This window comes from Impatiens glandulifera, chromosome 5 (assembly GCF_907164915.1).
Source record: "Impatiens glandulifera chromosome 5, dImpGla2.1, whole genome shotgun sequence".
Lineage (NCBI taxonomy): Eukaryota > Viridiplantae > Streptophyta > Magnoliopsida > Ericales > Balsaminaceae > Impatiens > Impatiens glandulifera.
Window position 1 is genome coordinate 32326052 of NC_061866.1, and position 25301 is coordinate 32351352.

The window sequence follows — 25301 nt, forward strand, 5'->3', positions numbered from 1 at the left end:
ATGTGTCAGGTATCTGGAGGAGGAAGACCATGAACGTGCACAAACTTCAATCTCGGGCCTTCCAATATTTTCATCGTTGGAAAAACTATCCAACGGAAAAATATACAACTTGGATTACAATGATCGAATGTCGATTCATTCATACATTTTGAAAAATTGTCCCGAAGTAGAACCATTTTACATGTAAGATTCAATATTTGTTAGTTATAGTACGTCTTATTAATTAGCATTAAAGAGTATGCTATTTAATATTCGACCCTTTTATAGTGAGTATATGCAGTATTGCAATAACAATGAGTCCCGTGGAGAAACGTTATCCACCTATTTCAAACATAGAGTGAGTAAATTATAAACCATATCTAATAACTTTATATTTATTTTAACGACTAAATTTCGGGAATGTATATATAGTTCGCTCAATTAGCAGGAAATGATGACATATCAAGAGACCTAAAGATCTTAGGAGAAGGTCCAAGTATGTACTCGTCTATGTATGTTTGGTGTAAAGTAAACGGATACAAATTATGTACAGAAAAATACGACAAAAGTTTGACCACTCAAAATAGTGGGGTGGTTGTTGAAGGGTACAACGGGTCTGAAACTATGTCATACTACAGAGTTGTAACGAATATAATCGAAGTACAATACTTTTCTTACAAACGAGTTGTCTTATTCAAGTGTAAGTGGTTTGATACACACTTGGGGGAACTAGGAGTGAAAGTGGATAAATATGGTTTCATAAGTATAAAATGTAAACCGAATTTTAAAAACCCAAAGTCAGGACCCTATATTGGCGAGTCAAGCAAAACAAGTATTCTACGCCTCTGATATGTCAGTCTGACCCGGTTGGAAGATTGTAACAAAAATAAAACTGCGGTTTACAAATATATAGTTCAAATTAATCAATTAGGTATATTTATATTTTTTTTATTTTATATTCATTCTTATTACTACTTTATTTCAATTATTCGCTCATTTTATTAATGGTGCATTAAGAATGTCTGAAGGTCGTAAAGAAACTTGGAAGAGTATGAGGAAAATACCCAGCAAACTATCTAAGCCATACCAAAACCTACTTGTACAATCAGAAAACTTAAGGCTCCGAGAAGAGTCTTCTAGAGATCAAGCACCTATTTCTGTGGACCCGATATCTACTACTCCCCCAGTAGACGAGGATGCTGAGGCTGAAGAGTTTGTTGAGAGTACGTTTGCTGATATGGGGGATGACGATGAGGCTGACGACGCTCACGAAGAGGCTCGCGAGGAGGAGCACGGTTCCATTCCCGACCCATCATCGACAGGTAACATGTTTACACTTAGTGATTGTTTGTATTGATTTACATCTAATTATGAATTTAATAATTTTGAAGAATTTTCCTCCCGCAAGAGACGGGGGAAGATCAAGAATATCGCGCTATCGAGGAGGCCACCGGGGACAAAGATTGCTCTAACTTTTAAAGCGATAAATGGAAGGCCCGGCGGTGTGGGCGAGGGAAGAACAATGTGGTCTAGACATTTGGGGTCGGTTGTGCGGGACCCCTCAGCCATCTCACACCGTCTCCTGAAGTGAAAGGCATTAAGTGTTGATCAATTGAATTCGATTTGGATTGCTATGACGGTAATCATTACATAATTATACATTAATAATTCAATACTTATTTATAACATTTGAATGATTTATTTTTTAGGATCCGTTCGAGTGTACTGATGGTTCTATTCATGATTATCGAAGGTTCGGATTGGCACACGCCGAACAGATATGGGATAGATGACGCTCGGATTTGAATAGAGATTATATATGAATTCATCAAGGAGACGAGACGGCGGTACTTGCCAATCCTCCACGATACTACAACCGAGATGATTGGGAGTTTGTGTGTCGAAACCATTACTTCACCAAAAAATTTAAGGTACAGTTTCATAATTCAATTAAAATCTGATATTAATTATTCTAACTTCATTTTTTATTTCAAATTCAGAAAAACGGTCTTACGAATGTTGTTAACAGAAAGAAGCTAAAATTCCCACATCATACGGGAATTGACCGTTTGCTGAAGTGGAAGAAGAGTTGGTAAGTAAATTATTTGTAATAACTTAATATAAAGATTGTTATTAATTATATAAATCATTTATTTCAAGAGACGCTTGAAATGGGACGGGCCCCTCTGTCGTTGAAGTATTCAAGAGGACCCGTACCCCAAAACCTATCAAAGAAAACCCAACCCCCATCTCGGACGAACTAGCGCAAGAGAAAATTGTAAGTGAACTGAATTTAAATAAATTGCTCATAACTAGTTTATTTATTATATAAATGAAAATTTATTTCAAATGTGCATGTTGAGATGGAGGAAGTAAGAAGTAACGAACAAGAAATATCCGACTTTGAGTTGACGGAGAGAGTGTTCGGACGCCAAAAGCATGGGGAAGTATTTGGTATGGGATCAGGCGTCCAACCCACACACTTTCGTGAGGATCTTCGAAGTGGCAACAATTCACAACGAGCCACTAATTGATTTTTTGAGGATAATCAAAGAATGGCGATGGAATTGGAGGAATTGAAAAAAATGGATGAAGAAAAAACTCAAACGATTAATCAAATACAAGCGGAAAAGGTAGAATTGATTTCAAGAATGAATAGGGAAAGTGTAAAACAAGAGAAGGAAATGTTAGAAATGAATGCAAGATTAGAGAGTTTTAAAATGTTTATGAGGCAGTATAAACTACCCCCCTCCAGCTAATTCTAGTATGTTTCGGCTGTATGAATTGATTGAATACGTTTTAATTTTAATGGAAAACATGTTGTTTGAATGATTGGTTTGGTTGAGAATTTTGGAATGATCATTTGCTTTATGAATTTCACTTGTTTTATGAATTCATATTGGTTTGGCTGAACAGGTTTGAGTTGAGCACAAAACAATCGGGCTATTTTGTAAATTTTGTAAGGAAAAACCGAAAGTTAAATGAAATCTTTCGGTTTTTCTTGAAAAGGAAAAACCGAGAGTTCTTCATATACCTCTCGGTTTTATTTGTAAAGGAAAAACCGAGAGTTATTTGGAAAACTTTCGGTTTAGATACCCGAGAGAAAAACCAAAAGTTAATTGGAAAACTTTCGGTTTTTCTACAGAGGAAAAAACCGAAAGTTAATTAGGTAACTTTCGGATTTTCTTCAAAGGTAAAATCGAAAGTTAATTGGAAAACTTTCAATTTTTCTACAAAGGAAAAAATCGAAAGTTTTCTTATTAACTTTCGTTTTTTCTTCAAAGGGAAAACCGAAAGTTTTCCAATTAATTTTTTGTTTTTCTCTCGGGTATCTAAACCGAAAATTTTACGATATCTCTCGGTAAACGCCCAATTATTTTTAACGATAGAGTAAATACTGAGGAATGACGAGAGTTACCTAAACTTTTGGTATTTGGTCTATACCGAAAGATATAGGGTCAAAACCGAGAGTTTTTACTCTCGTTTTTAACCATTTTTCACCCGTGGTTATTTTGAAATTAAATTTTTTATTTGAATAAAAAATATTATTTACTAATTTAATTGCATAAAACTTGTTTAATGCTTTTTTTTAATATAACTTCTTAATATTTTTATTAAATGTATTAATAATATTTTTTTTATTTAAGAAAAGATTGATCATGTTCTTAAATAAATATATATATATATTATATGTAATGGTTTGAATATGCTTGAGAATAGACCATTGAAATTTGTTTTTCTTGCTGGCATTCAAACGTTGTTTATACATGTCGACCATCTCTCTCTCAAGCAAACCCTACCCTACGGGAGAAGATAACCGGTATGAATAGTCTTCCATATCTGATCAATCTCTCCCTTCTTTTGTTTGCTGCCATGCATTATAATAATGCCTGATACCTCCGCTCTCTCTACAAAATGTGATGAAAGATGATTCTTGAATATTCTCTTGTTTTGTCGATATGAATTAAATTGATGTGACGGGTTCTTGAAATTTGAAGTTTCACGTAAAGGTGCCTGAATATACCGTGAAAATTTGGCCTTTTCGGGTTAGCTTTTCTTTTTCTTCCTAATTCCTAATTCCTACTTCCTACTAAGGAAGATCAAACAGTAATATCTACGTAATTTAGGTTAATTGAATGCAGCAGAATCAGGAGAATCATTGAATACTTGTGGGATTTCTGGGCGTCATTAGCGTTATGAGGTTCATGGGATCCAGAATGGATATAATGAAACTCTGCAAGTCCTGATTTATTGATGGAGGTGTTAGTGGAAAAGTGATTGCTTAATCATTTGTGGGAATGGAAAATTCAGAAACAAAGGATGATGGGCAATTGGCCGGTGAACTGCACCATGTAAATTTTGGTTTCTCATCCGTTCAACCAGCTGCTAACACGCGGCATAGGCGTAGTATAAGCGAGAATGTGTCTGCAGGAATGCCACCTAAGAATGCTGGCTTTCAGAAATTGAAGTGTCATGTGCCAAGGGCTTGGCCGTGGAGCAATTTATGGAGGGAACAAAACGGGCCTTTATCCTTTGATCCAGAGGTCTTGGCTAACCAAAAACGTCAGTGGTGCCAGCTTCAGCTTAATCCTATTAAGACGGTATGTTAGTTTAATACAAAGTTTGAACTTAATTCCATTAATAATGCCAAGCTTTTCCCATATTCTTATCTTGTGCAATTCAATAACATTGGCTGTGTTTCCCATATATCTTTTTTCATCCATTCACCCAATTTCTTAGTTCTAATTTGCAAAATTCATTGGATGCCATGTGTGTAAAGATGGATATTGATATGGAGGAAAGCTTTTTAGTTCCAGTTTGGTTGAGTTTTTGTTTTTGTGTTAGTTGAGATGTGAGAAAATCTTGTATAATTAATTCTCCTAATTGTCCTAGCCTACCTGCATTTCTGAGCAACATGTACAACCTGTTATATTTTGCTTCTGTTGTTATTTATTTAATATGATTTTAAAGAAAAAAACGAACAGGGGCCTGGTACCTCATTTGAGATTGAATTTTTCCTTCTCCCTATAGATGCACCTTTTTTGGTTTCCAATCCCTTTCTCTCCAGATAGAATGTGTTACTGACATTTCTTAGAATTCAATAACTGGAGTTTCTTAAAATTATTTTTAACATATTTTCTAATTGTGTAACTAATAGCAAACATTTTCCTGATTTGTATCTAACTGGTTATGTTTCGTCAAAGTAGTTACAAGTCCTTGTTTACAAAAAAAAAAATCTGAACTACTTTCAAGTTTGTTTGTTTGTAGACTTGTGTATGAGGAGACTAGCTTTTTGTAACTGGGTTCATGTATTTGTTTCCATTACTGATTGCATCAAGAATCTGCAGGAGCTAAATAAATACCAGGAACCCACATCATTTTTTGAGCACTTCATTGTCATTGGACTTCATCCATATGTTAATCTCGATATGGTGGAGGATGCTTTTGCCAAAAGGAAGAAGAGGGAAATAGAAATGGAAAAGAATGGAATGATGAATCGGAGCTTAATGCAGTACATGAACTCTCTACAACCAACAATGGAACCTCAGGTTGATTGGTAAATTACTTCATATGTTTCACATAATTTTGTTTGGCGTCTTTGCTTTATATTACATTTCAATTCATACTCCAGCCAGTTGAGTCGACCAGTAAGATATCATTTTCCTATGTGAATTGTTGCATGTATTTCATGCTCGGTCTACATTCTGTTGTTTACCTTCTGCATACACCCTAAGGCTTCAAGTTTTTCACTAACAAAAACATGGTTAGATGCTTTTAGGAAGCTAGTCACTGGTACCACTAGAATTACCATTTTCAGATAAAATAAATGCATCATACTACTACAAATCTGTTATTCCAATTTACAAAGTTTGGGGGATATAACTCTATTTCTATTTGCATCTGCCACAATGTATTGGTTTTAAAAATTAATACAGTACTTTTCTTTTTACAGATACTTTTTAAGTATCCTCCACGCAAAAAGTTATCTTTGCGCTCAAAGGATTTGGTTGGATTCTGCTTCCCTGGGGGTGTAAAGGTATTTCCGAATTTTATTTATTGTTTTGAAAAAGTGACTATTTTTAGTATATCCACTGCACCACTAATTATTTTTACTTTGGTTATTAACTTTACGGTGAAGTGGGAGGTCATGATTATTGGTTCATGATTGTTGTGCTAGCCTGCCTCCTCTAGGGATTGGTCATGGTGCTCGAAAAGCTGGCCTAGACCTGATTAGGAAAAATATTTTTTAATTCAAAAGAATATCCATAAGTTTGAGTGTAGACTGTCACGATTAAACAATTGTGCTGTTATATAGAACCATTTGGACAATATTTAATGGTAAAAATTCAACTACATCCTACAACATCCAAGAGAGAGGTACTTGAACCAAACCCCAAGTATCATGAGATAAAAGGACATACATTTGATCACCGTGGCTTTTTCCGACAAAATAGGAAACACTAAGAAGAAGAGATGGACAAGGCAAACTGACCATATGTAGGAGATAAATGAGTCCTTTTGGATAAACAAGTTTGCCCTTTGGGTGCATATATGTTGATTGAATCACTAAGTCATTTCTTTAGTCATCTCCATCTTCTAGGGTGGGCAATGTAATGTGGTTAATGATTAGTTATGTTAGCATATTATTAGTTGCTGATTTACCAGTTGAGGGGATTTCTGGAATACTATAGAATTGGTTCATTAAAACCAGCATTTTATCACCCTTTCGCTATTGCTGTTCTTTACTTGTGGCAAAGTGTGATATAGGGCTTATTATGTCTCCATTTGAAATTCTTGCAAATGATTAGTTCTATTTTCAATGAACTGCATTAGGTCATGATTTGAATATCTTGCCAAACTTTATACACTTATTTGTCTTTTGGCCTTAAAATAATTGTCTGCCTTTGTTGAAAACATACTCAAAGTCCCAAATCAATAAAGCTCATAACTGGACACTTTAATTGCCAATTGAAAAGAAAGAAAAAGAAAAAATAAGACTTTTGGAATTGCAAGGACCTTAACTCAAGGCATACAGGGTCTTAGAACTCTGCTAAGGGTTGCTTGAGAGTGGATGGAGAAAAACAAATTAATTCATTTTCAGGAGGTTGGCTGCTACAGATTTGTTAAATCTGACCATTGGTAAATGTTTGATGCAGGCATTTTGACTCAAAAAGTCTCATTTCTTTTTTCTGTTCTTTTCACATGTGATTATTATAATGTAGGCTCGTGTCATGGAGAAAACACCATCTCTTAGTGATCTGAATGTCCACGTACATGGCCAGGTAAAAACTCTTATATCCATCTAGTTAATATGGTTGTTTGTTAATTTGTTTATTATCTAGCCAATATGGATCTTCCTCCTAATGTAGTTATGACAAATTTTAACAATTCTAATTCTAGTGTGATAGAATCGTCATTCTATTTCTAAGATATCCTTGATCTTCCTATTAAAGATATTTCCTATCTTTCTTTTTTAATGTGTTTATTTTGTTGTTTTTAGCCTAAAAAGGAATTAAGAAAGATAAGTGAACCCAGGAAAGTAACAGCTAGATTGCAAAAAAGGGAAGAAAGTTGATGTTCCTCTAAGTTATTTTGGAGATTTGCAAGCACCTTATAATATTATATTTTGAAGGGCTCAATGTGCCCATGTTAAAATAAAAGAATATACCAACAGTACTTACAAAAACATGCACCCAACATGAAAAATATGCATGCTAAATTACCAGCTAAATAGGAGAGTTGAAGATGGTTGATACAGGACAACGAGCATGAAAAGATAAATTTGGACAAGAAAACGTGAATAAATTTATGAAGGTATGTCTAATTAAGTTTTGTTTCAAGCCGTTATGTCATCAAGATTCATAACCGGATGAGATACTTGACGAAAAAGTGTTTCAAGCAAATTTATTTACGATTTCTCATCAAACTTAGAATCAGAATCAGACCCAGACACATATCCAAACCCAAAACATGTTTCCAACAAGTTAAATAACTATAACAAGTTAACTAGGGTGGCTGTAGGCATGCTAATAAATGAAAATGTGCTTAAAACTTGTATTTTTCTACATAGGGACTAACCTGTTTTCGATTCGAAGATTGACTTTGACATGTTTCACCTTTCTTGATTTTTATTGTTTTGATAAAAAAGAGAATGAAATTCTTGTGGTATTCATTTATATTGCAAATAAACTTCTTAGACCCTCTCCTAAGAAAATATAGGATTTAATGCCTATAAACGAGTTACTAAGAGTAATTAGCCGTCATAATTGTGCTGTTTTGGTCAAAAGCTTCACTTAGTACCCAATGTCAAGAATATGAATATGTTATTATAATATAAATTATTCTAATTGTTGGGATATCAATTATCATTTCCACTTTGAAACAATGGTATTGTAATATAGGATGTGCATGCTACTCCATTTCTGGTTGTATGTTGACTCAAATGTTCATGAATTATCTTTGCATACAAGGATTATATGCTTTCTGTTACAAGGGATTGTTAGGGTTAGGTTTCCTAACCCTAAAATAAGCTGACGGGTAGACGTAACCCATATTAACAGTTCTGTTCTTAATTATGCACAATAAATAATTATAAATAAGGCAATTAGCCAGAATATGGAATACTTAATTAATAATTATTTATATGAAAATAAATAATTATTAATAAGGTATTAACCAAATATATGGAATTGACGGGAAGTTAATTATGGCAAATGATGGGTATATAAAGAAGAGATCATAATTTGAAAGGGTACAGAAACCTTCTAAGGTCAACTTCTATCTCTATCTTCTATCTCTTATCTTCTTCTTCCTTATCGTTAAATTCTTACTCACCTAATACTTTCAATTGCATTTCAATTGCAGACTGCAATTGTGAATCTCATTCTCACCCTCCATTATATTCTATTCTCCACTTAAAATAAGGTATCTCTCACTTATAGCTAGGTTATCAGTTTAAATCTACTTTAAGATATATCATTGGTATCAGAGCAAGTTCTTGGCAATATGGTGGAAACGCGTATCGACGGGAAGCTGAATGAAAATGCATCACTACAAATTCGTAATTACCCTCATGTGTCTTGAATGCAGTTTTATAAATGTCTTCCTCCTTCATTCTGACTTGATGATACCAGATCTTAAATCTAGTTTAGAATAAATACAACTACCATATAACTCATCCATTAGTTATTCTATTAATGGAATTGGAAATTTATCTTTAACAGTTACCTCATTTAAACGTCGATAGTCGATGCATAATCTCCAGCTTTTGTCCTTTTTTTATAAGCACAACGGGTGAAGAAATGGACTATAACTTTTGCGTATCACTCCTGATTTAAGCATCTCTTCTATCATGCCTACCATTTCATCCTTTTGAAGAGCAGGATATCGGTATGGCCTGCAGGATATCGGTATGGCCTTAAGCTAACGGTTCCTGCTCCTTCATTGAGATTAATTCGATGATCATAATTGCGAGTAGGTGGAAGTGTTGTAGGTTCTCTGAATAATTTTTCAAACTCTATTAACAGTTTCTCCAATTTTTGTTCTTTGTCAGCCTTTGTTGAAGATATTATTACGGAATACAATTCTGATTCACACCCTTTTGATTCTCCAATACTCAGCATAGCCACATTAGCGCCCTTTTGGATAACCTTCCCTAACGTCCTGCCTTCTATCATGGAAACCAAATTGGATGTATCCCCGTGTAGCTTCCGCAGTTCACCATTAAGTGAAAATTCCATTATCAAATTCTTGAAGTCCCACTGAATTCCACCAAGTGTCACCAACCATTCGATTCCGAGTATAATGTCATACTTGGGAATGGACAATACTCGTGCATCGACATTGAAATCTATACCCTGAGCTGACCATTGTAGTCCAAGACATTTGCTAGTACTTACCAATTGATGACCGCTTGCTACTGTGACCATTAGTTTAATCGCCTGAGACGTTACAAATTTTGTATTCCTGATCACTCGTGGGTTAATAAAATTAAGTGTACTTCCCGAGTCTATCAGAATATATACGTTGTTTCGTCCTACCATTCCTTACACCTTCATGCTATCGAATGTATTTAATCCTTCAATTGTCATTGCAACGTCATCTTCTAATTCGTCCACGGTTTCAACCAATTTTTCTTCCTGATTCTCTTCCTCGAACAGTTCATTTATCATTGCAATGGCACCCACCCTGCATCTATGACCATACTCCAATTTCTCTTCACAATAGAAGCACTGTTTTTTTTTTTCTCGTCATACGCTTTCTGATCTAAATTGACTTTCCTTGGAATAGTATTTGTTGCTCTATTGTACTGGCCTGTACTATTAGAACTGCTCGCAAGGTTCGTCGATGTTCTATTATACGGTCCATTATTATTTCCTCGATTCAGGAAAGATGCAACCTTCGGAGTTGGTAGTAATGGACCTCCCTTGTTTGCTAAATAGTCTCGCCGCACTAACGAATCAAAAACAGCATCTTGTAATTTCTGATTAGTTCGTTTTGAAGTTTAGCCATTCCCATCGCTTTATTTAGGACTAAGGTTTCTGTATCCTGATTGGATTGACTATTTCTTCTTTGAGTCCATTTAAGTATCCCTTAATGGAGTACTCTTCAGTAAGATGTGACAGTTTATATGTAATATTAATATACTTTTTACCGAATTCCTTAACTGTTGTCGTCTGCTTCAAGTCCTTTCATTCGTCTAGTGGATCATCCAATTCGCTTGGACCGAATTCCTTCAATACTAACTTCTTCAGTTCATTCTATATCATAGCTCGCCCTGGAAGTCGGTGTTGTAAATATGAGTTGAACCAGCAACGCGCTCGACCGGTCAGATGAGCACATGCATAATCCATCTTTGATTCTTTTGATGTTCGGTCTATTTGAAAAAACATCTTGACTCCGTAAATCCAATCATCCACCTCTTCGCCGTTAAACTTTGGAAAATCAATCTTCGACAGTCTAGTTGGAGGTTGATACCTTTCCTCGTTATAAACTTCCCGATGTCTGACATCTTCGTCTCGTCTGCGATCACGATGATTATCACCTCGGAGATTTTGACCTTCATCTGGTGGTACTTGATTATTCTCAGTTGTTGTACTTAGTCGGTTGATCGCATCGCTCATTGAAGCCATCATAGCTTCCATCTTTCGAATCGGGCCTCTTGAGCCAACAGTCGTTCGTCTTGCGCTTGACTGCGGCTGCGGATTTCATTCAGCTCCCCGTCGATACGCGTTTCTACCATATTGCCAAGAACTTGCTCTGATATCAATGATATACCTTAAAGTAGATTTAAACTGATAGCCTAGCTATAAGTGAGAGATACCTTATTTTAAGTGGAGAATAAAATAGAATGGAGGGTGAGAATGAGATTCACAATTCAGTCTGCAATTGAAAGTATTAGGTGAGTAAGAAATTAACGATAAGGAAGAAGAAGATAGGAGATAGAGAGAGAAGTTGACCTTAGAAGGTTTCTGTAAAAATGTCGGGGAACCCTTGCAGATTATGATCTCTTCTTTATATACTCATCATCCGCCATAATTAACTTTCTGCTAATTCCATATATTTGGCTAATACCTTATTAATAATTATTTATTTTCATATAAATAATTATTAATTAAGTATTCCATATTCTGGTTAACTGCCTTATTTATAATTATTTATTGTGCATAATCAAAAATAGAACTGCTAACATGGGTTACGTCAACCCACGTCAGCTTATTTTAGGGCAATCCCTTGTAACACTTTCATGTTGAATTGTGCTTATTATTTATGTGGCAAGAGGCTTATGCAGTTATAGATGATACATGTCTAAAGAAGGGAAATGCAATTCTTTCTCTCCTCTAGCTGATCTAATCATCTAACCCCATGCTGCTGATTCATTGAAAACTTTTACTTATGTGGCTGTGTTTCTAGATGTCTTGCTAGAAGAATATTTTTGTAACGAGTGATTCTAGAATTTGTTGGAAAATATACTTAAAATTGATACAGAGTATGCTTAATGAACTTTGTTGATTGGGCATGATTGGACTCTATAGTATGTACCAATTAGTGCTGGTGCACATCATGGTATCGTTCCTTCTTTATAGATTTATGTTTTTGTTGAATTTTTAAGACTTCAAATTATCCTTTTCTCTTTGCAGGATCACTTAGGCAGAGATGATTCGTCATTTATATTTTCACTAAAGGTTTGTATACTCGAGTCTCTTGTTTTTAAGATACATAAAGTAGATATTAATCTTGGTTATCTTGTCTCATTTATATAATCTCTATACATTAAGATTGTTTTTCCAAATAAAATATTGTTTTTCTCTATGATCTGTATAAATTGATATTGATTTCGGTTTGATAAAGACTATATAATTTTAGTATTTTTGTGACCCGGTTTATTCCCGGGGTGGTTAGCATGACTCCCACAGTCATAACCCCCTCTAAATCAGGGCGGTGACTGTTTTGGCATTCTTCGGTCTATGTTTATCATTTGTCACCATGCTATAGATATTGATGCCACAATCCTCCATCATATATTTTTCTTTTTAGGTGCTTATTATGTATCCACTTTTCTTTTAAGTTCTCAAAAGATCAATGGTGAGAAAATATGATGATTGTTTAAGTGGGATAGGTGAAGTAAATAGGTTATGTGATCAATTTGTCAATGCTATGAACTGTGACTCTACAGGTAAGTCATGTCAGTACTAGTTATGTGAATAAGACTATGATAGCATCTGTTATAACCCAATACAGACTCTTTGTTGCTCCATGGTATTGATGGTTCAGACGAATTGCATTGATTATACTACCCGTTACGTTGCAATCTTTGACTTTATTTTAAAGTACTTTTGGTTTAATCCTACTTAGCTTCTTGGCTATTGTAGGTGTTCCACTCTTCTTATTGTTCTTTGAAGGATACAACTTTTTTCTTGTTAGATTTCTAAATATGATACCATGTCTGACAGGTGGCAAACAATGCAACACTTTATGGTGTTTGCTTGCATGTCCAAGAGATCGTTCAAAGACCACCTTCTCTTTTAGGTTCTTCCTCACCAGTTTCTCACCCATCTGGTCGACTTAGTCGTTTTCTAGTTTCGGCTCCTCGATGTTATTGTCTTTTAACGAGTGTTCCATTTTTTGAGTTACATTATCAGATGTTGAACAGGTTAGAGTAAATTTAATTTCTATCATTCATTATTGTAAAACAAAATTCTTGATTGTGAAGCAGCTTAACATGCATTTATGCAGTCTTGTTGCGTTGGACCGGCTGAATAGGATAACCGAATTTATTAATGACATGAACAATGAATGTCTTTCATCATCAACTAGATTGTTTGAGACAATCAATGAAGTTGGGTCTCCTTGTGAAGAACAACGTACTGATTGGGCAGCTTCTGCTATACCAATTGATAGTGCGGTAGCCCTTGCAGCTGCTGCAGCAGGCATTCTGCCAGATGATGATGTCCCATCATCGTCATCAAGGTGCGAATCACCATCAGCTAGAAGTGTTAGTGCTAGTGAAACTTCAGATTATAGTCAAACAAGGGAACTCGAAAAGCATGATGATTATGCCTCTGAGGCTGCTTCAGAAACACATTCGGATTGCGATAACTTCCAAAATCAAGAATCTATTGCTTCTAACTTCTATAAGGATTCTGGGGCATCCGACATTCACAATTTGGAGTCTGTGACATCCTTCTGGCGTAGATGTCGGATGTCTGAGTGTCTGGAAACTTCCAAAATTTTCAGGTAATATTGTTGTAAGAATTCAAGTACACCAGATGTATTATTTATGGATAAACATCATTGTAGCATCCAATTTTGTAGTTTCTTTTAAGTTCTCGAGCATCTTTGCTTTAATATTTACTTTGGTACAGTTTTTATTTTCTATTCTTAGTTATATAGTCTTTTTTTTTAAGGGAAGATTTAAATTATTCACAGTATGCGAATGATGCATAAATCGTAGTGCGAAAAACAATCCATCCAAACAAAAGTTAATACAAGCCATGGAATCAATTGTCATGGGTTAATCAAAAAGACATAACAAAACAAGACATCAAAAGAACCCCCTCATCGTTGACTCTTGTTGCCAGTGAATTTGAATTTTCTGGTGGTATGGAAAAACAAACAGAGCAACTCTCAACTCTCATACCTGTCGAGCTTAGTCTTCATTTTCTTCTAGAGCGATAACTTTTAGGTGGTTACTAGGGTATTCTTACCATTGCATGCAATAACTTTTCTGTATGGTTTAAATAAGCATGTCTTTTGCCAGTCCAGCTAGAAGCCTTGCGTCAGAAGATGAAGATGATGAAACTTGTAGTAGCCATATAAGGGAGGATGAGGATGAAATGATAATGGAATGGGCTAGGGTCGGTTTCTATTTTGCATTTATAAGCAAACTTACCTATTTATGCATATACTTCTCCTGGGCTTAGCTATGTTCATTGGATTTTTCTTGCAGGAGCATAAAAATGAGTTACTGTTAATAGTTTCTTCCTATCATTCAATGCCCATTCCCCACAGAGGAAATGAAATAGCTATTCTGCCACTTGAGCACCTACAGCCTTTTGTGTACAGGAGACCGCTTGTGTCCGATCTTGGTTTAAGTCAAAAATTTCTGGAACAAATGATACAGAAAAAGTTGGAAGTTGATGAGGTATAACTTTTATATAGAAAACTTTTTTTGCCTGTATATAATTTTTTACTTATTATGTGAAAATGGCTTTTGTAAGGTAAATCGGAAGTTGGCTACTGCTGAGGAAGCTCTGGCACTGTCAATCTGGGGAACTGCAACTATCTGCCGGGTATTATCCCTTGAAAATGTATGGTCTCCAATCTTACCCACTTTACTTGTTTTTTAATTTCTCTCTGCATCTTATTTATCCAATCACTTTATCTAAAACATTAGCAATTTCTTGCTGATAATTCTATAAGGTCGATGGTTCTTTAGGCTGAAAATTAAGTCCCTCCAAAAGCATTAGCTTACAAAAGAATATAGGATACCTCAGTTCTGGAAGACCGTTGCAACCCTAACCATGTTTGTTGGAGATGTTATCTCCTTGAAAGATGGAGACTCTTGATAAAGCAACTGCTAAAGCAATTCTTTTTTCTTTCTTTTTTGAAAAAGGTCACAAAAGTATATAAAAGAAGTCGATTAAGCAACAACGACCAAAGCAAAGTACAAAACCAAATAAAACGACTGGAAGCAGCACGAATCAAAAGATTCCATGATATAAACATACTTCTTTGTTTTTAGTTTTATATCACTAATGCATTCTGTGAATTTGATATTAATATGCTCCCTATGTGGTTTTTGCAGTTTTTCAGTGGTCTAAACCAAATTTGTTCTTTTCAGGTTATGGCATTTGTTGCCGGGGTATTACTAGAGAAGCAATTAATAGTGGTGTGTCCCAATCTGGTAAAGTTCATCAAAGGAACACTTCTTCCATTTGGAATTACTCTTTAGTAACAATACTTCTTCATACTGATCTTATAGCTCATCGCAGACGATGTGATGTCAATTTTTCAGGGTATTTTGTCAGCTGTAATCTTGTCTCTTATTCCAATGATTCGTCCATTTGAATGGCAGAGCTTATTCCTTCCTGTAAGTTACAATGATGGAAATATACAATCTTCAAAGATTGATGATATCATTTAGCTAGATGACATATGCCACGCCCCAAAAAAAAAATTCATTTACCTCAGCTTGGTTTAGTGTCCCTTCATGAATCGTTCTGAAGGCACTAACAAGAAATTCCTAAGGTTTTTCTTTTCTCAATATTAATCAATCTACTTATTTTGAAATTAGTATCTTATTTTGTAATTTTCAAGAACTATAATAAGTTAATAACATTGTTAAGCTTCACATTTGAAATTTCTTTATGGATATTAGAGCTCCATTCGTTAAAATAATTTTTCCAGTTTTTTTGCAGGTTTTACCTGGGAAGATGATTGATTTTATTGATGCTCCTGTTCCATTTGTTGTGAGTTTCTAACAAATTATTTGAATCTTTGTTATTGCAAGTTTTTTTTGGGGAATTAAAGGAGAACTAGCATGACACCCCACAGCCATGGTTCCCCGCTTAAACTCAAAGCGCTTCCAGATGGAATCGAACTTGTTATTGCAAGTTGATTCTAGTATCTTCTGGAATATCACTTTAGCTAAATCTTTTATCTGGAAATTGCGCTTAAATAATGCCTCTTTCTTCCTTTGGTAGAGTTGTTGAAAAGTTGATTAGATATAACATCCCAGAACTCTTAATTGAAGGGGGTCTCTTGTGATCTCATGCTCGGAAATCATATTGTCCGGTCTGGCTGCCTGCAGTAACAGAGTTGCCAACAGAAGTTTTTGTGCTTCTTCATTAACTAAAATAATTCCATTCAGGATCTTTTTTATTTCATCTTTATGAAAATGATCTTTTTTCTTGACTTAACAAATTTATGAACTTCAATGAGGGGAGGAGATATGGTTTTGGAAAATATCCAAGGAATATGGAAATCTGAACTTTCAGAATTGAGGATTATTCATTCTAATATTAATTCTTTTTCGTAATGCATTGATCCTTTCAAATAAAATTTTAATTTTATTTCTTTTTTGGTTTCTGCTACAGGTTGGTTTGCAGCATAAACCAACAGACTGGAAGACAAAAACTTCCAATCTAATTTGTATAAATGTAGCCAAAAACAAGGTTCGTGGATGCTTCTTAAGAAAATCAAAACTTGTATGGTGATGTTATTTCATGTAACAATCTCATATTTTGCTGAAAATAACCTTATCTTAATTACTTCTCCACCTGTTGCCAGTAGAAAAATGCAACAAGTACATAGTAAATTCATGTAAATAAATAGGAGTTAGCTTGGGTGTAAATTAAAAATTAATTTAATGAAACCAGTTCATTTGTTTCTTTTTTCTTTCAGGTAAAAGCTTTCAACTTGCCTTTACTTCCTCGACATAAAGAGCTTATATCCGAACTGAAGCCAATTCACGCGAGATTGTTCTGCGAGAAATCCACTGCCAGAAGGCGACCTGTATACAGATGCAATGAGACCCAGGTATTATGTTACCCCATAATTGTTATTTTTCATCTAAGATTAGTAATCATGAAAGGTGTGCTGCATCGTTACAATAATAAACGGATGTGTGTTTCTCTGTTCTTTCTCTTATTATGGGTGATGGAATTGTGTTCATATGCAATATTTGGTCATTTTTTGCGCCTTGTGATATGCGTTTACATTTAATCTATATCATGTTATTGTTGATGTATAGGCTGAAGCTGCCACACAATTTTTGACAGTTATGAGGTCCTACTTAGAATCACTTTGTTCGGATTTGAGGAATCACACAATTACTAGCGTGCGATCAAATAATGACAGGGTTTGAAAACTAACCAATCCCCGTTCCCTCGAATCTTTTTTTGTTCTTATGATGACAATGATATTCAATAATAATAATAATAATAATAATAATAATAATAATAATAATGTTCTTATATGTTCCTTGTCCAGGTTTCTATTCTTCTTAAGGACAGCTTTATTGATTCATTCTTGAGTAAAGACCAGGCATTTGTTAAGGTCACCTTCATAACCATCCTTACTATTTTGGTTCACATGTTATACCCTCATTTGAAACCACTTTCTGAATTTGTGATAAGGATTTTTTAAATTGGATCTTTTTTTATTTAACATATATTCCCTTACTTTTGGTTAATTACAGTTATTTGTGGACACGCAACTTTTCTCTGTTCTTTCGGACTCTCATCTATCATGCTATGAGAACCTTTCATAGTTGGATCATTTTGACATGTTACTGAAGGGAGCAAGAGAAATCTGAGGATGTTTTCTGCATAGCTCTTTTTATATATATACAAATTTTCTACCTAGATTGAAAAATTGTGTACCAACATATGATAGAAGAAAATAACACTCCAATACCCTTGTAACTTGAATAAGATTTGTAACTCATTAAATTTGTTCAGTGAATTCATATTAGCATCCATTCAACTATAAGTATTAGAGTCAATTTTTCAAGCAAACACTTGAAATAATTTGTCTTTTATATAGGTAAATTTGTGTAATAAGTCAACAGAAAGATTAAGTCTTTCATTTTTGTTTCTATTCTAACTAATTGACATAACCTTCTCAAGTGATTTAAAAGCTGGATTCACCAACTGAAAATTCCTTCCAGATTTCAACCCAAATTGACCATTCATTTTAGATTAGAATAGAGTGTCTGGTTAATTGCATATGTCATTCCTCATTTCAATTAGCAATCTGCTTCCACGGTCTCAATTGATTCTGCGTCTTCGCTCCGCGGCATACCAAAAAAATAGTAAAAGAAGAAATTTCATATTATTGGTCACTCACTCTGAGAATCTCTGCTATGTGATTAATCTCTTCAAATGTACCATAATATATATGGATGTTTTAACATGAGAAATTTATCCATCAAAATCTCTCATTTCTCAAATTCTTCAGTCATGGTTAGGGTTATATATGCAAAATAAATCATATTATTGACTCAATATACAACCACTCAGAACTTACAAAAGTGGCTCAAATCGCACACTTCATTATGTTTTTGACAACACTCTTAATAAATTTTCTTCACCACACATCTTTATTATTACTTTTTCATTTCCATAACTTTTAAACCTAACCAACCAAATACCAAAACCATACCAGACCCACAAAACATCTAACCTAACACGTCACTCCTCATTCCAAACAGCCGTATTCTTCTCCTGCAGCACGAACCAAAAGGGTTAGAAGTTAAACAAACTTAAACTGACTTATTTCATAAAAACTAAGGATCAAAACAACAGGGTTCTTGAATAAATAAAAATATCATAATCAAAATGAGAGTTACAAATTCACAAACTTATGGATGCATTAACACATGCAAGCCTATAAATCTGTTTAGGCTAAATAGTTGTTTACTTATTTAAGGTTTGGTCTAAAAAATAAAAAACAAGTTGCTAGCCTAGCAGCAAAAGAAAAAACACTTCTTTCAAATTGAGGAATATGGAAACTCATAAAGTCATAGTGTAACAAATGGTTATGTATGGTTTGTTTAGATCAAGAATTGGAGACCAGAGAATATTAGTTTGTATTATCATTCTTATTTCATAGTTATAATGATGGACTAATTGGTCTAATTAAAGATTAGAGTTTCACTTAGACAAGAAAGGAATAATAATGGGGTTTTGTTTAGATTAAGTTTGATACTGCTTCCAAAACTTAAAACTCGATGAGTAACCGAACAAATCAACAATCATGTGACACTAACTTGTAGATGTGAATTTTCTCGATTATGAAAATCAGCCTCTTTTTTTTGCAAATTTAAGGAGTTGATGTATCATAATATATCAAATGAGGTCTACTGGAGAGTAAAAACAGACCTAGTTGAAAGTTGAGAGAGCAAAATACCGATTATTACTAAAAGATAGTTTCATAGATATAGTAATTATCTAATTAATAATAACATTATACTTTCCTTAATGTTATGTTTTTGTTATTGAGCTTAAACAACCATTTTTAATATATATATATTAATTATCTTAACCACCATTATCTTAACCACCATTACTTAATGTTATGTTTTCCAGCATTAATTATATATATTTACCAAATGCTTCATTGTCCACTCATTCATGGAAACCTTGATCAAATTACACAAGTAAATGAAAGATCAAGCATTCTTCAATCCCATTTCACAAACATGTATTGGCTTTGAACACGTAATATGCACAAAAGCAATCTGACAAATTGGTCAACAAAAGATAATGAAATTGAGAAAATTTTCAATAACATACCAAATCCATTAGGGACGACGGGTTTTCTCATGATTCTAAGCCTCTTCACAGAGCTAGTGAACATCCTGGACAAACAAAACACAAGAGATTAATTATAATTGTGGTAATCTTCTTCAATGCAATCACATGTAATAATAATCACTCATTCATTTATCTAACTGAAAATAGTTTTTGGTGATTTTATGCATACAAAAATTCTGATTGGTTTTTCGGAAAGGAAGTTCATATATATACCTCCAAGGAATATCTCCAACTTTCATATAATCTCCATCTTTGTCTTCATAGGTGAGAACAAATTCAGAAGATTCGGCCAACAATCTAGAAGTTGTTGTTGTCTCGCTCTTGCGTGAACCTGATCATGATAATTGATAACACAAAGACAAAGATAAACTTGCTATTCATTTACTTAATCTCCCCAAATTCTCATAACCATACCCCTACAAACTTAAAATCTAGGATGCAAATGTTTTATAAACTATATCGATATCATCCATTTCTTTTCCTAAGCCTGCCTTCCTGAATCAAACAAAAATTCAACTCGCAAAAAGCAATTATCTTCAAAATTTTAACCTCTATTCAGATTTGGCTCTTCTTCTAACTCCGTTAATATCACTTACATATCCCTCACATTTAAATAATTATTAGTATGGCTAGTGAAAATAGATAAAATACCACAAAAGGATGAAATGGCGTTTGTTAGAGTCAGTGATGTATACCCAAAGGGCTTTTTTATGTAGTTTGATCCACATAAACCAATATCTCATCATCAATCACTTCTTTCATCAAATCATCAACTAAAAAAATCAAAATACCATTATTTTTTAATTTTTTTTTGTGACATTTTAAAATATTGAATACTTATGATATTTTGGTCATCTGATGCAAATAAACCTTTTTTTACATTAAACAAGATATGTTTCAAAAATAAAATGGTTTTTATGTAGAGAAGCCTCTCAACACAGAGTTGCATGCACAACAACATAATTGGCATTTCAGTTTGGAGGACAGTTAAGCTAATAAAATAATAGAAAACCACTGCACATGAGAATCAACTGAAATGTGGAAAAAAAATCCAAGAAAAACCTGCGCAGTCAGATTATACATTTTCATATTGGAAAGTTCATTTTGAATCATAAACTTGCATTGATGGCTTTGTTACAAGTTCGGAGTAAAATGAGCTTATGTCCTTCAGTTTTCTGGGGGGGTCTGTTTTCAAGTTTCATGTTACCTCTTACTTAAAACCAAGGCTTTCATCCAAGAAATACCATGAAAACTATTTTGGGAGGACAATAAGAGATTAAGAAAAAAAACGTAAAACTCACCAAAGAACATGTCTTCCAACATTCCTGCTAAGGTATCATAGCAAATATGAGAATTCAGATTTACTTTTCTCCCAATTGGATATCCATCCATATAAACCTTCACAAGCAAAGTCCTAGACTGCTCATTCCATACAGTGGGATTAACACTTGTATTATTACTCGCATCAACCACATCATTCATATTTGTGGTTCTCATATCTTCTGAATCAAATTCTTGGGTAAAAGCAGGTTTTGCTTGATTGATGAGGTTGTTCATTCTATTATTGCGTACAGGAGGCCATCCCACCACTTGACTGCTTCAATAGTAAAAACGTTGGCAAGAAAAAACAATGAATAAATTGTTATTGACATGGAATGAGAAAACAATGACAGAAGCACAAAAAGCTACCACACACAAAAAAAAATCAAATGAAATTTCAAACATAAAAAAAATGTTTTCCCACTTCACATAATTTTTTTTTTTAAAATTGTCAAATGAGAAACAACATGAAGAGTGTTTACATAACATACTTTCAATATTAATCAAAAAGAATTGGCAAAGTGTAACTAATAACACTCTCAAACCATCAAAGATCAACTAAGCTTGATTAAATGCAATTGATAGATAACTCAACACACCATTTAAGAACTCATCTCATTTGCTAACAACCAATCCTGCAATAGATATAATCATTTTCCACATCATTTTTTCTAATAATGTCAAATTGACCAATCCCACAGTGAAGTTTTTTCAGATTAATTTCTCCAGTGATACATATAAAGCCAGACAATTAGAGCTTGTTTAATGTGGGGTTATCCGTTATTATGAAACTTGCCCCTACTTTATTTTTCATAAAATATTAATACAAAAAGGTATTTTAGTAAATTAATCCATGATCATTGTAGATGGTTCAATCCCATAAACTTGTATCCAGTAATGTAGCCAATGTAGGCATTCATTTGGTTTGAAAAACATGATGATGGTGTAAGTTGTAACAATAATCCTTCTAATACATTGTAAGTATATTCAATCAAATCTGAAATAAAATCAGATAAGATCTAATCTTCATTTCCTTTTCTAAACTTTGGACAATATCTTCAACAAACATATATATTATATATTACAAGAAGCCAGAGAATTATCAGGATCACTTACAAACCCAGACAATAAAAGCTGAAAAGGAACCAAGTGAAAAGAAATAAAGAGGGCATTATTTCCATTCGCAGCATCAGATTCTTGATATCCCACTAACATAACAAAAGGCATATTCCAGTGAAATAAAGAGATCAGCCATTACAGAAAAAGAAAACATGATGGAGCAGAAAATAGTCTCCTCAAGTCACAGCATACTTAACCATGTTTTAACCAGGTATTAATGTAGTAACAAATCAATGATCCATAAATGAATGAATAACATAAATTTTAACAACAAAAAAGAAGAATCAATTACCGGGGGAATGCAGAATGATCGGCAGTTCTCTTAGCGCCGGAAAAGAGATTAGCTTTAATCGTCAACGAAGAAGAGGAAGAGGAAGAAGAAGATGAGGATGAAGTAGAAGAAGGTTCAGCCATGGTGGGACAATCTTTTACTGTTGCCGGAGAAGACAAAGACTCTAGTTTTGAGATGAAAACATCATCGGTACAAAGACAGAGGGAAAGACCCAATTGAATCTTGGATTCATGTGGGTATGATGAAGACTCCTCGGAAGCCAAAGGCTTCAATCTTTTCTCGGCCGGCAAGGAACTTTCCCCGTCCAAAAGGTTGAGAGTATCATCTTCCATTGCTGCTGCCTGTACCTAAAGAAGCGAGAGAGAAGTTGTGGGTATTTTGGTCGGGTGGTGTATTTGAGAAAGAAAGAGAGAAGGTAACGATAAATGAGGTGGTGGGTCCCATGTGTCGGCTTTCTCCGGCTCACTTCATCATCATCATCGGCTTCACCTAAAAACCCCACCATTATCATTATTACAGAAGAGAAAGGAACACTCAAATTGCTTCCCATGACTCTTAGCTTAGTTTTGATTCAGGTTATAATTTATAATTATCACATTTGCCTTTTAATTAATAAGTTAATCAAAATAGTTTTAATCAAAATTTGATTTTACATTTAAACTCATTTTTTTCTACTTTTTATATTCTATGTTTAAAACAATTTTTTCCTTCTTCTATTGCTTCTTACTTTTCTTTTTTTATTTAATCATCAATTAATTATATATATTGATTATTTATATAAAATCGTTATAATAATAATTATAAAATATAAATTTATACATATATTTATTTTATCAGTTTATTACACAAAAATAAAATTTAAACATATATAATTTTTAACTTTATTTATATTTAGTATTTAAAATAATATAATATTAGTTTATTTTTATAAATAATTAATTATAATTTTTTTTTTGTTAGATATCAAATAAAACGAAAATATTAACAAATATTTAAAAAATGGTAAGTTATGTTTATATAGATTTTAAGACCATGAAATTATTACCAATAATAATAAGATTAATAATATTTGGTTGGTTTTATAATTGTTATTGTAACCCTAAAAAAAAGGACTTTGGGTCGGTTCGTGAAAAGTTTGAGATTAGAAAAATTAAACATTATTTTCTTTTAAAATAAAATATTATAAAATTAATTAAAAATAATTAATTTAGAAATTTAATTTTAAATAATTTATCAAATTACAGTTTAATTTTCTAAAAAATTCTTTGGTTTAAATTAATTAAAAAAATTTATTTATTTTTAAAATTAAACGTATTGACCAGAATTTCTTTAAGTTCTTAATTTAGTGATACTCGGGAAAGGATTTTCGCGCTTCATCTTTAATATCTGTTTTGAAAACGGTCTCTAAATATAAAGTTGACTTTTGAAAATTGGTTGTATAACATTTGAGCTTTAACTGATTATTCTTCCGGTTCTAGTCATATTTTTAGGTTTTAACGTTATTTAAAATATTGAAATAACAATATTAAAAATGATGTTACTTGTTGTTGATGATCACAAGGGAGGAAATACTTGAAGAATATAAGTCAGTTTTAATGTTTTAGAGTTTAAAAATAAACACCAAACGAGCCTTTATCGAAATATTTTGTAAAAATATCCCCAAAATATTTTAACGCGTTTTCTAATTTTTTGGGAGTTTTAGAAAATGATTTGAAGTCCCAAATATACAAAAATAATTTTGAATTTTGTAAAGTGGAACCAAACAGGCCTTAGGACCGGAGTCCTAAGCCTAGCGTTCGTTTTATCGGTCAAGGTCAAAAGATCCTCGGTCCAGGTCGAGGCTCAAGATCTTCGATTGGAGTGCCAAAGTCCCTCGGTCATGGTGTTAAGGACTCTCGGTCTTTGGCTGATCTTACCGGTCTAGGTATACAAACATATCGGTCCTAGGCTAGCTCTAGGCTAAGTCCCTCGGTCGAGGTGTATAAACATCTCAATCCTAGGCTAGATCTAGGATAAGTCCCTCGGTCGAGGTGTATAAGACTCTCGGTCCTAGGCTAGCTCTAGGATAAGTACCCCGGTCTTAGGCTCGGGAGTTCTCGGCTCCAAGCTTGGGATTCTCGGTCCCAAGGTCAGACCTCTCGGTCCTAGGTTTTGAGATTCTCGATACTAAGGTCGGACCTCTTAGTCTTAGTCTTGGGGTTTGAGATTCTTGGTCCCAAGGTTAAACCTCTTGGTCCTAGGAGGATTCTCAGACCTAAGTGAAAATTTTCGGTCATATTTCTCGGTTCTATCTCAAGAACATCGGTCGAACCTCTCAGTCCTAACTTAAGAACATCGATTCTAGGTCTCGGTCTTAGGTTCAAATTTCTTGGTCATAGGTTTTGGTTCGGACCAAGGATTCTCGGTCCTAAGCAGGTTTTTTAATTCATTTTTTTAGCTTTAATTCTTTAATCTAAGAGCTTAGGTAACTTCACCAAGCTCCCATGAACATGTTGATCATCATCTCAATGTATACGGGAATCGAACCTGTGTCTTCGACATGAGGATGATGATCAATTTATTTAAAATAGTTTGTGATCAAAAATCGTGTTTTTGATTTTAAAGTTGTTTTGAAGGGTAAGAAGTTATCCAATAGCTTCCTTATACTACATATACACTTGATTGGTACCAAAATAAGAACATTGACGGTTCGTTTTGACCAAATCAATAACTCAGAGCATCTCCAACGGGAACGCAAATCCCATTATGCGTGCCCTTTTTCACTCCAACCG

General features: G+C 33.8%; 2 protein-coding genes across 3 annotated transcripts; one reads left to right on the forward strand and one right to left on the reverse strand.

Moving 5' to 3' along the window:
- The first annotated feature begins 1030 nt into the window (after positions 1–1030).
- On the forward strand, positions 1031–17951 carry LOC124939224. The gene is made up of 19 exons (XM_047479725.1): positions 1031–1274; positions 4291–4584; positions 5248–5528; positions 5933–6016; positions 7203–7262; positions 12120–12164; positions 12933–13132; positions 13216–13716; positions 14240–14336; positions 14429–14623; positions 14700–14789; positions 15323–15385; positions 15497–15571; positions 15900–15950; positions 16578–16655; positions 16885–17019; positions 17234–17341; positions 17473–17538; positions 17681–17951. The coding sequence occupies exons 1-19, from the start codon at positions 1031–1033 to the stop codon at positions 17750–17752; spliced, it is 2739 nt and encodes a 912-aa protein (XP_047335681.1). The 3' UTR covers positions 17753–17951.
- Positions 17952–18460: 509 nt separating this feature from the next.
- Positions 18461–22924, reverse strand: LOC124940633 (auxin-responsive protein IAA11-like). 2 transcript variants are annotated; one of them, XM_047481156.1, is made up of 5 exons: positions 22531–22924; positions 21101–21393; positions 20013–20130; positions 19779–19843; positions 18461–18707 (listed from the first exon to the last, which is right to left on the reverse strand). In XM_047481156.1, the coding sequence occupies exons 1-5, from the start codon at positions 22860–22862 to the stop codon at positions 18682–18684; spliced, it is 834 nt and encodes a 277-aa protein (XP_047337112.1). In that variant the 5' UTR covers positions 22863–22924; the 3' UTR covers positions 18461–18681. The 2 variants fall into 2 exon arrangements, with proteins under 2 accessions (XP_047337112.1, XP_047337111.1); XM_047481155.1 differs by having other exon boundaries at positions 21101–21396.
- Between the last annotated feature and the right edge of the window lie 2377 nt (positions 22925–25301).

Bases quoted from the DNA above. Each gene is read 5' to 3' on its own strand.
- LOC124939224 (XM_047479725.1), top strand. From the start codon at position 1,031: ATGAGGAAAATACCCAGCAAACTATCTAAGCCATACCAAAACCTACTT. The intron at 14,337-14,428 runs GTCGGTTTCTAT...TTTTTCTTGCAG, and splicing joins TGATAATGGAATGGGCTAGG to GAGCATAAAAATGAGTTACT. The intron at 15,572-15,899 runs GTAAGTTACAAT...GTTTTTTTGCAG, and splicing joins GGCAGAGCTTATTCCTTCCT to GTTTTACCTGGGAAGATGAT.
- LOC124940633 (XM_047481155.1), bottom strand. From the start codon at position 22,862: ATGGAAGATGATACTCTCAACCTTTTGGACGGGGAAAGTTCCTTGCCG. The intron at 21,397-22,530 runs GTAATTGATTCT...TTACTATTGAAG, and splicing joins GATCATTCTGCATTCCCCCG to CAGTCAAGTGGTGGGATGGC. The intron at 18,708-19,778 runs GTATGTTATTGA...TTCGTGCTGCAG, and splicing joins CGTCGTCCCTAATGGATTTG to GAGAAGAATACGGCTGTTTG.